Source organism: Rhinolophus sinicus, chromosome 1 (assembly GCF_057876585.1).
Source record: "Rhinolophus sinicus isolate RSI-liver-muscle chromosome 1, RSI-T2T, whole genome shotgun sequence".
Classification (NCBI taxonomy): Eukaryota; Metazoa; Chordata; class Mammalia; order Chiroptera; family Rhinolophidae; genus Rhinolophus; species Rhinolophus sinicus.
In genome coordinates, this window is record NC_142501.1 from 182,919,231 (window position 1) to 182,934,568 (window position 15,338).

Genomic DNA, 15,338 nt, shown 5'->3' on the forward strand with positions numbered 1-15,338 from the left:
GGAAAAGAAGGAAGGAGGAGGGGGAAGGGAACTCATAGAATGCATTTTTTCAGTTTGAAGTATCATTTGTCTGTCTACATCCTTTTCTTTCTCTTGTTCCTCCTAGCAATATGACACAACTCAGACATAATCATACTAGAATGCCCTTTAAGTTCCATGGAGAGAGAATAAATAAAAAACAAAACATAAATTTAACTGCCGAATATATACGGTATTTTACATTAGTCCCTTTTAAATTCTAAGAATTCCAATAACCCACGGACTTACTTCTATTTCTGGAAAGTTACAGACTTACCATGAAATTTTGAGGCTTCAGGATCATTCACACTGATAGCAATTAATTTCCAATCTGTTTCACCCTGATCAATCAGAGCCAAAACTCCAAGGATCTTCACACGAATAACCTCTCCACTAGAAAGAACCTTTAAAGAGCAAAGACATTCAGCATTTGCAAGGCTTTGGAGAAGTTTACTCATATATCATAAAAATCCATATGAAAGATGAAAAGCATTATAGACTGAAATTTAAAAAAGGTTTAATAATTTAAAATAGTGTAAAAACAGTTATAAAGCCTTTTATGATACCTCTTTTTAAATTAAGTATCTTGATCCCTTTTTGGATATTGAAGTTATTTATAGATCTTGAAATTTAATGTACTAGACCTAGAAACTCACATTAAACAGAAAATAAACCCATGCATATCATTACATAATACAAACCTGGCTTCTGCTGCTTGGGGGTAAAAAGAGACCTTTTAAATGGCTTCATAGCACCTTTTTTGCAAAACTCATTATTCAGTTACTAGTGGAAAGTAAATTTGTAACATATTACAATATAGAAAATATTATTAAGATAAAAAATGACAATGAGAGAATCATTAATGTTAAAGATATAGACAAAACAGGTTTCATAAAATGTTTTAGGAAGATTTAAAGAGAAACAGAGAAACAGCATGCTGTGAAAACTGATGGTCTATGTACTAAAAAAAAGTTATTTCAGTGGTTGCTTCAAGTTGCCTATGCCAAGTTTACATGGAGTCTTTCTATATCCTTTTATTTTTAAGGTTTGGTCATCCATAGAATTTCACTGCAAGCTGAAATTTGAACACATGCTTCAGAATACATTCCATCATGATTCAAAGTGCAGCTTCACATTTGGAAAGCAAGGTATGAAAAAGAAACTCACTTTTGTGTCTAGAAATTATTTGAGACCAAAAAAAACAGACTTAAACCATGAAGTCAAATAAATCCTTTCAGAACATTTGCAAAATAAATCCAAAATCTTAACATAAATCTGCATGAAGTTGTAATCAGTTTACACAAGAGATTAGTGAGACTGTATAAATTGTACTGAATGTCACTTTTAGGAGAATATGCACAATCATCTTAACCGGACTCTCACATGTTCAGGATCTATTAAGTACTGAGCACCATATTAGACACTATGTATATACAATACAAAGAAAGGATCCCTGTTCTCAAAGGTTTACAATCTTGTTAGGGACACTTAACATACCTCATGCCAGGAGATCCCTTATAAAACAAAAATGTTCAAATTCAAAGTTATCACATAATCACAATGAAAGGCTGGTTACGTTGGTTAACTCAACGATAAACTAGACGACTACTTCTCAACCAGACACAATTTTGCCCTCTAAAAGATATTTGGCAATGTCTGGAGATATTCTGGGCTGGCAAACTGGGGAGGTATTACTAGCACCTAGTGGGATGCTGCACAGGACAGTCCCCTGTAACAGAATTATCCATCCAAATAGCAGTAGCGCCAAAGCTGAGAAGTGAGTCCTCCAGCAGATTTTGGTGGCAGGGGTATCCATCAGAATACCTGGGAGTCACATCTAGTTTTAAAAAGCACATTCTAACTTGTTTTATTTTTATTCATGAAAATTAACTTTGAAATTTCATACATCATAAGAGCAAGGGCAGATCTGAGACTTTTATGGCTACTGGGGCAAGCAGGAAGTATGTCAGGATTATCAAGCTTCATCAGAATCATACGTGCTCTTTGATCTCATAGGCAACAGAAAGGGATTAGACAGACCATTGCCTTGTTATATGACCTTTACAAACTGAAAAGGAAACTCAATCAACCCAAAAACTCTAAATAAAATGCTTAGGAACAAATAGTAAAATTCTTATGAATCCCTCACAATTCCATTCATTCTAAATCAACTCAATAATTAATGACAATTTATAACACTAGACACCAAACGGATGCTAAATAACCCCTCAAGGAACGTACCCTTGAAAATGTCTGTATCTGTGGTTCTAAGTCTATTATCAACTTTCAGAACTCTGCTCTTTTCACTTTACCCATTTACAATGTGGTGTTGAAGAGTCTTTCCACCACCATGTTCCTTACAGATGATTTAAGGACTCTTGCATAGCCAGGCACGAAAGGAACACAGTCCTGACCAAGACCTATTCTTTAGATGGCGATTAAGTACTTACTTCTTGTCTACTAAATGTTACTAAGGTCTTAATAACTAAAGGAATAAATTGCTCTGGCTGTAAGATGAAACCCATTTTCCCAATTCCATTATAAAACTATCAGTCTACCCTTCCAAGGAAATTAATTCACATAGCATATTCCATTACTAATTCTTTGGGAATCATATAATTCATCATGTTGGAAAAATGAGTTGAAATTCTTAAATAAGAACACATGTATGCCTTAAAATTTTAGGCAGATTCACAGTAGGTTTATTAATCAACTTTTCTAGATATTATGGAAAGATTTCAAAAGATAGGATTTTTAAGTCACAAATACCTATGTGGGATTGAATTTTTCCTACCATTCCCAGAGGCAACCCTAGGCAAATTACTTCCCACAATCATTTAGGACTTGGTTTCTCAAAAGTAAAATGGAGATTATATCACTTATTCCTTGAAGCAAACAGCAAAGGAAACAACAGGTACATGAACTAGAATTTAAGAGGTCTGCTACAGATACTAGTACTTTTTCTCTCTGGGCTCTAAATGTACTTAGTTCACACCTATCAATTCAGGTGCCAGATATATACCAAAGAATATATAGTGGAGTATAACAAAAGTTCTGTGCTGATTCAGAATTTGAAGAATTCTGAGGTCAAAATTCAACTGGACCCAATTAATATAAGAAAAAACATGGAAAACAAAACTGTCTAAGGCCTATCATCCTATGTATTAGGTCTGTATTGTAGTTTAACAAATTACTACAAACCTAACATCTTAAAATAGTGTAAATTTATTATCTCACAGTTCCCGTGGCCAGGAGTCAAGGCAAACATGTTGGCCAGGCTGGGCTTTGAGCTGAAGGTTCTAAGGAAGACTTCACTTAAATTCAGTTCTTCGCAGTTGTAGGTCTGAAGTTCCCAATAACTTGCCAGATGTCAACTGCTCTCTGCAACTAGAAGCCTACTACATCCCTTTTCATATGCCTTCCCTTCCTCATCTTCAATCAGCAATGGTCTATCAGTATTTCTCACACGTCGAACCTCTGACTTCTACCACCAGCCAGAAAAAGCACCTTATTTTTAAGAGCTCATGTAATTACATTGTATCTGCATGGGACGTCCAGATAATCTTCCTACTTTAAAGTAAATTGTGCTCTATAAAATAATATAATCAAGGTAATGATATTATATTCACAGATTCCAGAGTTTAGGGCAGATGTCTTTGAGGGGCAATTTTAGGAATTCTGCTACCATATCGTTATCCCAAAATCAATTAAAAATGAACAGCTATAGTCAGGAAAGCCTTTAACTATATCAACTCTATAATAGAAAATAAACTGGAAAAAAGTGCCCAACAAAATAAAAATGTTTATATATTTATCCAAGGAAGAAAAAAACAGAAAGATAAAAACAACATGACTCATTGGGAAAGCAGGATTGTGAGGGAAGCTTGATGCTTGCTTTTACTAAACTAAACTAAAAGCTAAAGTTTTCTTGAACAATAACTATTGCTGAAGAAAAAGAAACCCTACAAATTGACGGAATATGGGGCAAACATCAAAACAAAACCAGGCAAAAATAAGAAATCTGTTCCAATGAAACGGGAAAAAAAAAGCATTTTAGTGATTATTGAGTTTATAATAGCCAGACTTACAAAATGGTAAATTCTAAAATAAACTATCAATATTTTATTTACTAGCAACTATAGTACCTAAATTTTTTATTTCTTCTTTTATATGACTTTTAATTTTTTCATCACTCTATGGTGTATATCCTTTGCTTTGCAGTTCTTGGTCTATAAAAATTTTTCCTATACCTTACAATGTTACAGTCAACATTCAACCAGAAGTATATTCATTTGACCATTTATAATTAATACATTTCCTCAAAAAAATGACAATAATTAATCAATGTTTTTTCAATAATCTACCAAACACCTAGTATGTACCTAGCTTTCTATGCAAAATGTAAAAGTATGCTTGCAAGATTAATTATATATTATTACATAATAATTCATTATCATATAATGAACAAATACGTATTAGTTGTATAAATAAAATATCTTATGTTTAAAACCTTTAATTTTATTCTGCATATTTAGTAACTTTAACAGGTTTATTTAAAAACCTCTGTATCAAGTTTTCATAGAGTGATTATTTTGTCAATAACAAGTTAGTGTTACACTAGGTCAAATCAATTTATCGAGTACATACACTTTCAGATGACTTCTTTAAGTCACCAATCTCATTAACTGTATGCTCACTGACGAACTTTTAAGTAAAATTTAAAAATTTTAAGTGAAAGTAAGATATTTCTATTTAATCTTGTCACTCACACTTAATATCTGTGTAAGGATTTAAATTAAAATAATTATTTACACTTAATATGAACTGGATGTCCCCAGGGAATACACCCTCAGAATAAGAGTTTTCTAATATATAGATCTATCCATCAATGTAATGTTAGTTAATTTAGTAACTTTTACTTATGAAATAAAAGATGCAAAAGTGACTAAAGCACCTAAGATAGGTCTGGAACACAGGAGTTTCTCATTAAAATATATATATTCTTCCTTCCTTCTTATCTATTCATTTTAGACATATTTTAGTATGTACCCCTCTGGAGAGAAAATGTCCAAAAGGTAAATTTCTACACTAGCTTAAATGTAAGAGAAAGCTAACATTTAGGCCATATTTCTGCTAGAGAGATACAAGAATTATAGTCTCACACATGTACTCAAGACCGTTTGTCCCTATCTGTGTGTAAAACCAGAAATATTAGTTGGATGGGAATCTCCCCTGCAGGAAAAGAAGAGGGGAGTGGGAGAGAAGATGGGGAGAAGAGTAGAAGGAAGAAGAAAAGAAGTAGAAGAACAGGAGAAAAAGCCAAAGGAGGAAGAGAAAGTCAAAGAGGATTACGAAGAACAGGAGGGAAAAAAGAGGAGGAATAAGAAAGGAGAATGAAGAAGAAAAGGAGAAAAGAAAAAAGAGAGTAACAAAATATTACGATAAATAAACAAAGTGACAAAGAATCAGAGGAAACTATTTGCTAAGCAATAATCTAGAAGCCTAAAATTTCTATTATTAAGGGTTACCAGGGATAAGTGATTTAATCTTAAGTAGAAGAATATAATTCAAGTAATAATTCAGTTTGGCATTTCTTAAATGAAGCCTATCCTATGTGCCAGGCACTAAGTTAGAAACTACCAATGGTGAGTCCTAGCCTCACAGAGCTAACTTCCATCTCATAAAGGAGACAATGAAACAAACAACAGACCACTTACTACTAAGAAAGCACATAACAAAGAGCAAGTGTCTTAGTCTGGGGGGAGTCTGGAGGGGCTAAAAGAAGACTTCGAAGAGGAAGTGATATTTTAGCTGAGATATAAAGGATGAGCAAGGGGGAGGTGAAGAGAAAAAAAGGGGGAAGTAAAATAAAGTGAAGGAGGAAGAAGGTTCCATTCTACACAGAAGGAGTAGCTTGTGCGAAGGCCTGGACATGGGGGACAGCAGATGCATTACAGGAACTGAAAGATCAGTGCAGCTGGAGGGTATGTGCAAACGAGGATGCCAAGAGAGGAAGCCAGTAAAAGCAGGGTGCAAGTACAAACAGTAAAGCAGGAAAAGAGTCTGGAATAAATGATGGGGGAAAATAAGACTCATCAAGGAAACTGGTCAGTAGCAGCAATAATTCAAGTGAGATAAAACAGAGGACTAGACAGAGCTAGCTGCGGTGAGAATGGAAAGAAAGATTTAAAGGCTATTTAGAATATAGAATCAGCATTTCATGATTAACGGGATGAAGAAAGGCAAAGGATGATCAAAGATGACCCCCCAGTGTTGGGCTTAAGAATCTGGGGTAGGGAGGGGAAAAGGAGACATCATTCACTGAGCCTAAGAGAAGTAAATAGGAGAAGAGGAAAGAATGAACTCAGTTTTGGACAAAATGAGTTTGAGGTGCCTGGGAGACATCCAAGTGCAGAAGTAGGCAGTTGAGTATACAGGTCAGACCTAGAGACATTAATTTGAGAGCAAAACTAGAAACGCTTAGGATTGGATCACCAACGGGGTTTCCACATGAGGAGGAGGAGTTAGACGAGGGCACAACCCTCAAGCTAATCAATCCTTAAGGCGTAGGCAGGACAAAATAGCTTGCAAAAGAAACCAGGAAGGAACCAGAATTAGAGAATATCCAAGATATTATAATACAATCCAAGTCAAGTGAAGACACTATCTCAAGAAGGAAGACAGAGGTTAACAGTATAAAATGATTAAAGTAAATTCAAGTCAGACAAGAACTATGAAACAGGCCTGTTCGATCTGGCTTTAAAAAAGTTACCAGGGACCTTAGTGAGAACATTGTCAATGAAATAATGGCAGGATGGAAACAATTTTCAATAGGCTGAAGATCAAGGGGGAAGTAGGAGATGGAGATAAGTGTTGAAAACTCTTTTTACATGCCTGCATGTGAAGAGGAAAGACATATGGAAGGAAACCAATAAAGAAAAAGAAGTTATAAAGACAAAATAGAAAAGGGTTAGGAAAACACTGTCACTCAGAGGCAGGAAGGGATAGTATGTACAGCACAGGTGGAAGTACTGGGTTTGGACAAAAAAAAGACAATTGTCTTAGCAACAAAAGGAAAGGGAGAAAGAATGTTTGCAGGCGCAGGTAGTTTGGTAGTCTAAGGGGAAAAGGTGAGGGAGCTCTCACCTGCTGGTTTCTCTCAGCTAGACAAAATTAAACACAAGACATTCTGCTGGGAGTGAGAACAAATTGAAAGGAGCTGAAAGTAAAGAATGGCAACTATTAGCAATAAATGCAGTAGAAGATAGAAAGAACTGACCAGAGACACATTGAATTCTATGGGTAGCAGTGACCTATGGAAAGTTTGGCTTTTCTGTAGTAGGACTTGGCAACCTGGAAGCAGGCCCCCCAAAAAGAGAGTACCCACTGGCTTTCATCAGTCTTGAGTTTCTTGTCTGGATAATAGGCAAGGAAGCTGAAGATAGGATTTAGCAGAACTTTCTATAACAGGTCAGACAGTAAAGACTTCAGACTTGGCAGACTGTATGGTCTCTGCTGCCATTCCTCAGCTTTGCTGTGCTACAAAAGCAGCCACAGACAATACATAAATGAATGGGCATACTGAAAACAACAGGTGGTGAGCTAGATTTGACCCACCATGGGCTGAAGTTTACCAACCCCTATCTTAAGAGAAGTAAAAATACAAAAAGAGACTGAAATCAGAAGGATTAACAAGCTAGAACTTTGAAGAGTTGAAAAACTGATGCCTTCCAAAGAAAAGTGAAATTTTATGGCATGAATAGATTAGAACACGTTAGAATAACAGTCTACGAAACAAACCTTTGAGCCTATTTCACAGACATCAATAGGATCATCATCTCCACAGCAGTCTGTGCTCTTATCTTTTCGACGGGGATCTTCCCAAGTCTAAAAAAGGGGGGAAGAAATACAGGTTAATACTCGCTATAATGCATCTTAATCTTTCCACAATCATAATGTTTTACAGATTGCCATAATGCAAAGGAAAATGCTCAGAAATTGTATAGGCTCAATGTTACCAGCGACAGTACATCCGTAAGCATCATAATCATTAAAACATTTATACTATTTCCTCCTTCTGTCTCTCATTTGTCTGTATAATCATATCTGAAAGTGGGTGGTATTTCTAAACTGTACTCTTCTTCCATATTCTTCTTCCAAGTTTAGTCAGTCTAAATTCATGTTCACTTTTAGAGTTTCAGTTCAGCTGTTCCCATTGTGTCTGGCCTTGTTTCCACTGAGTGCCTAAACTGCTGGTTCCATCATCATTCATTGCTTCCTTTGACAAGGTAACAAACAGCACTGGGTCTGGCTTTCCATGTTTGAAAACAAACTTTCTGTTCTTTAAAAGACTTCTACTAGAAGAAATCTAGTTTTCCCTTCATAAACTAAAGAACAAGACAGTGTCTACCACAGAAAATAAAACGTCTATTTTTGTCTCATTTCATTCCATTTAGAAAACCCTCTACCTTGGCCATCAAATCTGAAGACCTTGACAAAAACATGAAAAGGTATCAACTCTTTAGTTTACTGAAAAGATTATATACCCTGTTGGCTACAAAATAAACCCATAGGCACTTTTATAAATGAATTAAGTAGCATAACAGAAATTTGTTATCCAGTTTAAATATCCCCTAGGCATTATCCTTCCCCGTCTCATAATTGGATGTCATTGGAACGGCGGCAGCGAGCTGGTCTTCTTGAGTTCTCCTCTGGAACTTACCACAAATTGAACATCTATAACCCATCAAAGGACTTTCTGCTCATCACACAGAACAGCTAAGTGACTCTTACTAGGATTACTTGAAGGTGAGAAAACCGGGGGTGCAGGGGAAGAGGGAAGGAAGCGGAGTGGAGATGCGGCCGCATCCGCGGCTGCCTGGATGGAAGTTGGGGCCCCAGGACACAGAACAGAGATCACAAGAGCCAGGAGGTGGCTCTTTTCTGCGTCCCACAGCTGATCTCTCCTGCCAAGAGAGCAGTGTATCCAGCATTTGAGGCGGTAACCTCAGCTGAGATCTCCAGCTGGGCCCTAGGTCGACAAAAGGCAAACTCCATACCTGGGCCTCTCCCCCCACTCTCCCACAGCAATCCTACCCCCACCCTTCCAGAGTCTCAAGCTGGTCCCTGAACTGAAGAGTAGTGTCAGATTACAGAGGAGCTATAGTGCTCAGGACCTAGAAAAAGCCGCTTTACAGCTGTGACCTAGGAAAGAGTCTGGGAAGAGTGTGACGCTACTGGGCTGGGAGACGGAAGATACCTCTCTTCCCAGCCCCTACCTTTTCTGGACTGCAGCACAGGACAATTATATACAGAGACACACACAGAGGTTAACAGCAGGTGGCAGGGCTTTCAGCAGCTCAGAAATCTCACACCCTCCATACTCCCCTACGGAACAATTGCCCTAAGACTCAGGAGACCTGGGCACAGGGAATAAACCAACCTCCCATTGGCTAGCTGTGGTGCTTCAGAGCGCATATGTGCAGGCAAGAGCAGAAACTGCACTGACTTTGTAAAAACTACCATCCACACCCCATAGCCCTATTCTTCTAGAACTGCAGTCCCAGGGTCACTCTGGACACCAGCTGGACAGCTCTGCCTGCACAAGACGCAGAGGACTCTTTGTACAGCAGAGGACAACCTGGAGATTGTTTGGTGGGTTTAAGCCAAGACTTGTGCTTTTTGTTTCTTTTTTGTGTTTTTGATATTTTTGCCTGTGTTGAGTGTGGGTTATTGGTTGTTTTTACATGTGATTGTATCTGGTTTTTTTCTTTGTTTTTGTTGCTGCTGTTGTGTTTGTTGATTTGCTTTGTTCTGAAATTGCCCTGCACCAGGGCCCAGCTCAAGAGGCACAAGATTCAACACACCCAGTGGCCAACTCCAGACCAAACGAGAGTATTACTGGGTTTGACCTACAAGTGACACACCCAGAAGGAATTCTCTACAGGCACAAGAGCCCATAGGGGCCAAGCTTCATCTGCGGGGTCAACCCTCACACAGCAAATTAATAAAATCAGAAATAAAGGAAGAAGTGACAACAGACACCACAGAAATACAAAAAATTTTAACAAATTACTATGAGCAACTATACGCCAACAAATTAGACAATCTGGAAGAAATGGATAATTTTCTAGAAGTATACAACCTTCCAAGGCTAACTCAAGAAGAAACAGAATACCTGAATAGACTGATTAGTACCAGGGAAATTGAATCAATAATCAACAAGCTCCCAACAAACGAAAGCCCTGGACCAGATGGCTTTACAGGTGAATTTTACAAAACATTCAAAAAAAGAATTATCACCTATATTCCTCAAACTACTCCAAAAAATCCAGAAGGAGGGAAGGCTCCCAAACACTTTTTATGATGTCACTATCACCCTGATCCCTAAATCAGACAAAGACATTACAAAAAAGAAAACTACAGACCGATATCCCTAATGAACACAGATGCAAAAATCCTCAACAAAATATTAGCAAACAGAATTCAGCAATACATTAAAAAGATCATACACCATGATCAAGTGGGATTCACTCCTGGTATGCAAGGTTGGTTCAACATCCACAAATCAATTAATGTGATACACCACATTAACAAAATGAAAAACAAAAACCATATGATCATATCAATAGATGCAGAAAAAGCATTCGACAAAATCCAGCAGTCATTTATGATAAAAACTCTTACGAAAGTGGGAATAGAGGGATCATATCTCAACATAATAAAGGCCATATATGATAAACCCACAGCTAACATCATACTCAATGGGGAAAAGCTAAAACCATTCCCCTTAAGATCAGGAACAAGGCAAGGTTGCCCACTTTCTCCACTTCTATTCAACATAGTTCTGGAAGTTTGAGCCACAGCAATCAGACAAGAAAAAGAAATAAAAGGCATCAGAATTGGTAAGGAGGAAGTAAAATTGCCATTATATGCAGATGACATGATACTATATTTAGAGAACCCCAAAGACTCCACCAAAAAACTATTAGAACTGATATTACTTATTAAATTAAGAGGAATAAACATAATTGTTAACCTTACATACTGGTTATAGTTGAGAAACACTTTTTAAGTGATACACACGCACACACACACACACACACACACACACACAATCACACTCACACATTCATACACTCCATGAGGAATGTACCATTATTAACCACATTTTACAAAGGAGCAAACTGAAGTACACAGAGTTTAAATTTGTCCAAGGTCAGTTTCCAAATGGGGGCAATGGAATTAGAACTCATACTATTAAATCATTATGTTATGATGTCCCAATTTTGATAACAATAGCAGTTGAATGGCAACTCTTCTCAGATAATAACCTTATTCTATTTCATGGTCTTTTCTTTTAAATAAATACCTTTTCTTACTCTCAGAATCTCCTAAGTATATTTTCCTGTGGGCGTTCTCTTCTTTCTGATTGTTCCCCTTATTGCTTCTTGTTTTCTATTACCTATCAGCAGACATCCATTCATAGAGAAAATATTTACTGAGTACCCACTCCAGGCCAGGAGTTAGGAACAGAGACACATAGAACATAGGTAATACCCTGAAGAATATCATGTTAAAAATGGTATAACATTTGCAACTAATGCTATAACATTAATTTTAATGTGCTGGGATGGGATTGAGGTATAACAGGAATCAGAAAACCTAGAAGCAGAATCAAAAAGTCTGAGAGTTTCCTCCATCCTAAAGCAGGTATGAGTATATATTGTTACAACTTCTTTTGTAAACAATTTAGGAATACTTAGTAAAGTAAAATAGATGTGCAACTCACAATTTAGCAATTTGATTCACAGGTATAGACTTAGAAGTATATACCTACTATATATACTATGGATACAGAAAAATTTTAGCATGGAGACAAGAAAAGCATAAAAAATTAAAAACAACTTATCAACAGGAATATAATGTTAAACTTGTACAAAGAATGGCTCTAAAGCTATAAAAATAAATAAATCACAGTGCACAGATCAGGCCTAAAACAAATCTTACTCCTCCTCCTGCAGGCGTTTGACATCATTTCCTTATAATCTGTAAACAGTAACCAATATGTTTGTAGTCATCATGCTCTGGTCCTTAAGTCTCTGAAACACAACTGACTTGTACAGAGCTGTACATAGGTGCTCCTTGAGAATTACTTCATGATTAATCAGGATTCTTGTCACCTCTGACTAAAGGGCATAAGGTCTACTCAGCCACTACCTGTACTTAACCAGCTTCAATTTAGAGCAAAAGCCTGTAACAGTTGTTCCACTATTAGCAGCAAATATGAGCAGCAAGCGTCATCATCATTGAGATAATATGACTGAGAACTCACTACGGGGCTAAACACTTCACTTTCATCATCTCATTCAATATTCACAATAGCCTTGCAGGGTAGGTGGTATGATGACACAGATGAACAAAAGGGCCTAGTGAAATTTAGTCGCTGGTCCCAGGTTCTAAAACTACTAAGTGGTATTAAACGATACCTGGGGTAAAGAACCAAATTTGTAAGAAAGTTCAAAATAATAAATACAACAATATTACACTAAGTCTGAAGAAATCTTGATTTTAGTGATTCGAGTCCTTATCATTATCCAGATGGGTCTTCTAAATATTCACTCAGAAAGACTGCGGAAAGATAAACAAAGATAATTTTTGCCCAGGCCAAACTCAAAACTCTGAGGAAGCCATTATTGCTCGTGCAGGAGAAGTTAATAAGGTTAAACAGTGTAGACAACAGAAGGTCTGAAATAATGGCACCCTGATTGATCAAAAGCTAAGTGGAGAGACTGCTACTTAAACAGTATTGTGCTGCTTAAATGTTCTCCCAAGCACGATTGGCTTGGTAACTGCTTTGAACAAATTTCCTGACGTTACAAGACAAATCCTAAGACAACAGCAAAACTCAATACCCACATATGCCTACGAAACAAATGCAACACACACAATGCATTCATTAACTCATTCATTCCACAGATATATATTGATGACCTACTCTGTGCCAGGCACTAAGCTGAGCAGTTGGAAGACACCAGTGAACAAAACAGACAGAATCCCTGCCCTCATGAAGTCTCCAGTCTAGCTGGAAGAAATTAACAATAAATATGAATAAATAAATTACATAACATGTAAAAAGTCGGAAAAGGGAAAAAGAGAAAGTATGGAAGGCGGAATGAGAGTAGAGCAGGCAGGGTTAAAATTGTAAAGGGTGTTCCGAGCAGATATCATGAAGGTGACTCCTGTGCAAACATGTAAAGAGGATGCCATGTGCATAGCTGGGAAACAGAGGGTTTCACTCTGGAGGACACAGTGAGCGTGCAGGCCTGAGGCAGGCGCGTGCCTTGAGTATCAGAGGAATTGTGCGGGGGCCACTGTGGGAGTGACAGAACAGAAGGAGGGGGACAAGGGGAAGTTGGAGATGAGATCTAAAGCATAAATAGGACCATGGGCTTGCTTTCATTTTAACAGGCTCTTTCAGTCTTAGTATCGACAATGAAGCGAGCTAGCCTTTCCCATAAACAACTGGCCTAATTTCAACTTTTTATTAATATTAATCAATTCAGGTTATTATTATTTTTTTTTTGGTAAATAACTTCTATGCAAGCTATAGTGTATGCATTTGCTGAAGACTAACACACATTCACACACACACTACAAGATTAGTTTGGGTTTAAAAAGATAGTAAAGATCTCTAAAAACAGAAGAGAGTTTTTGTTTGGTTTGGTCATTTACTTCTTTTTTATATTATGTTCTACGTGAGTGAAATCATAGTTTTTGTCCTTTTCTGTCTGAGGTATTATATTTCACTTAGCATAATACCATCAAGATGTTGTCATAAACGGCAATATTTAATTTTTTTGACTGAGTAATATTCTACTGTATGTGTGTATATATATATATATGCATGTGTATGTATGTATATGTATGTGCACACACACAAACACACACACACACGCACACACACACACACACCACATCTTTATCCATTCATCCATCAAAGGACACTTATGTTGCTTCTATATCTTGGCTACTATAAATAATGCTGCAATGAACACAGGGGTGCACATCTTTTCAAATTAGTATTTTCATATTCTTGGAATACCCTGAAGAAGAATGTGTGGATATGGTAGTGCTAGTGTTAATTTTTTGAGAAACTGCCATAATGTTTTCCATAGTGGCTGCACCAATTTACATTCCCACCAACAGTGCACAAGAGTTCCCTTTTCTCCACACCCTCTCCAGCATTTATTTCTTGTCATTTTGATAACAGTCCTTCTAATAGGTGTGAGGTGATATCTCCTTGTGGTTACCAGAGGGAAGAGGGGGTGGAGGAAGGGTGAAATGGGTCAAGGGGGTCAAATGGATGGGTAACGGATGGAACTAGACTTTTGGTGATGAGCATGCTATAGTGTATATAGATACCAAATTATAATTTTGTACACCTGAAACTTATATAATGTTATTAAACATTGTTACCTCAATAAAAAATAAACTAAAATTAAATAAAATCAAAGCATCAATATAAAAAAAAGGCAGAGAGAATACAGGTCTATTTCTTCTTCCTCACTTCCATTCTAGTCACACTGGCCTCCGTTCTGTTCCTCACAACCACCCCAGGACTTTTACACTTGCTATTTCTTGTTGAATTCCCTAGACATCCATACTACTTGTTCCCTCCCTTCCTTTAGGTCTTCATTCAAGTAACACCTTCTCACGGAGGCCTTCTCTCTAAATTGCAACATCCCAACATGCCCTAGCCCCATTTCCTGCTTTATTTTTCTCTAACACACCATCAACTGATGTATTATACATTTTATTATGATTTTTTTTATTTTTCTGTCTGTCTCTGCCCAGGATAAAAGTCCCAGAGAATTTTTGTCACTTTTATCACTACTTCACCTCCAATACTTAAAATATTGCCTGGCAAACATCAGACACTCAAAAAATATGTACTGAATGAATGAATGAATGAATGAACAGCTCTGTGAAGGCATGGTGTGGAAATGACAATAGAAAATTAGAAACACTGAAGAAGTCATAGTGGTGGGATAAAGTAAGAAAGGACAAATGTTGTAAAATGAGGCTGGAGAACTTAACAGAGGCCAGATGATGCAGGGTTGAAAGGCCATGTTAAGAATGTTGTATTTATCCTTTTAGCAACAAGAAACCATTAAAAGGTTCTCATGAGCAAAACATTAGCAAATTTATGTTTCCAAAATACTATTTAAATATTTAAAATATTACTTTGGATGCTGGATGGAGTGTGAGATTTTGGTAGATAGCAGTGACAAAGGGTGCATTAAGAGACTGCTGCAGTT

General features: G+C 37.0%; 1 protein-coding gene across 3 annotated transcripts in view; it reads right to left on the bottom strand.

Annotated features, from left to right (window-relative positions):
• PPA2 (inorganic pyrophosphatase 2) overlaps nucleotides 1–15,338 on the bottom strand; it is an 84,840-nt gene that overhangs the window by 42,514 nt on the left and 26,988 nt on the right. For all 3 annotated transcript variants that reach the window (XR_012493160.2, XM_019738933.3, XM_019738932.3), the window contains 2 exons: nucleotides 7,819–7,905; nucleotides 296–422 (listed from right to left, as the gene is read on the bottom strand). Coding sequence is in view for 2 of the 3 variants with exons in the window: in XM_019738933.3 (XP_019594492.3) it covers nucleotides 296–422; nucleotides 7,819–7,905 (214 nt within the window). In the remaining variant the exon portion in view is untranslated. The remainder of the gene's footprint in view (nucleotides 1–295; nucleotides 423–7,818; nucleotides 7,906–15,338) is intronic.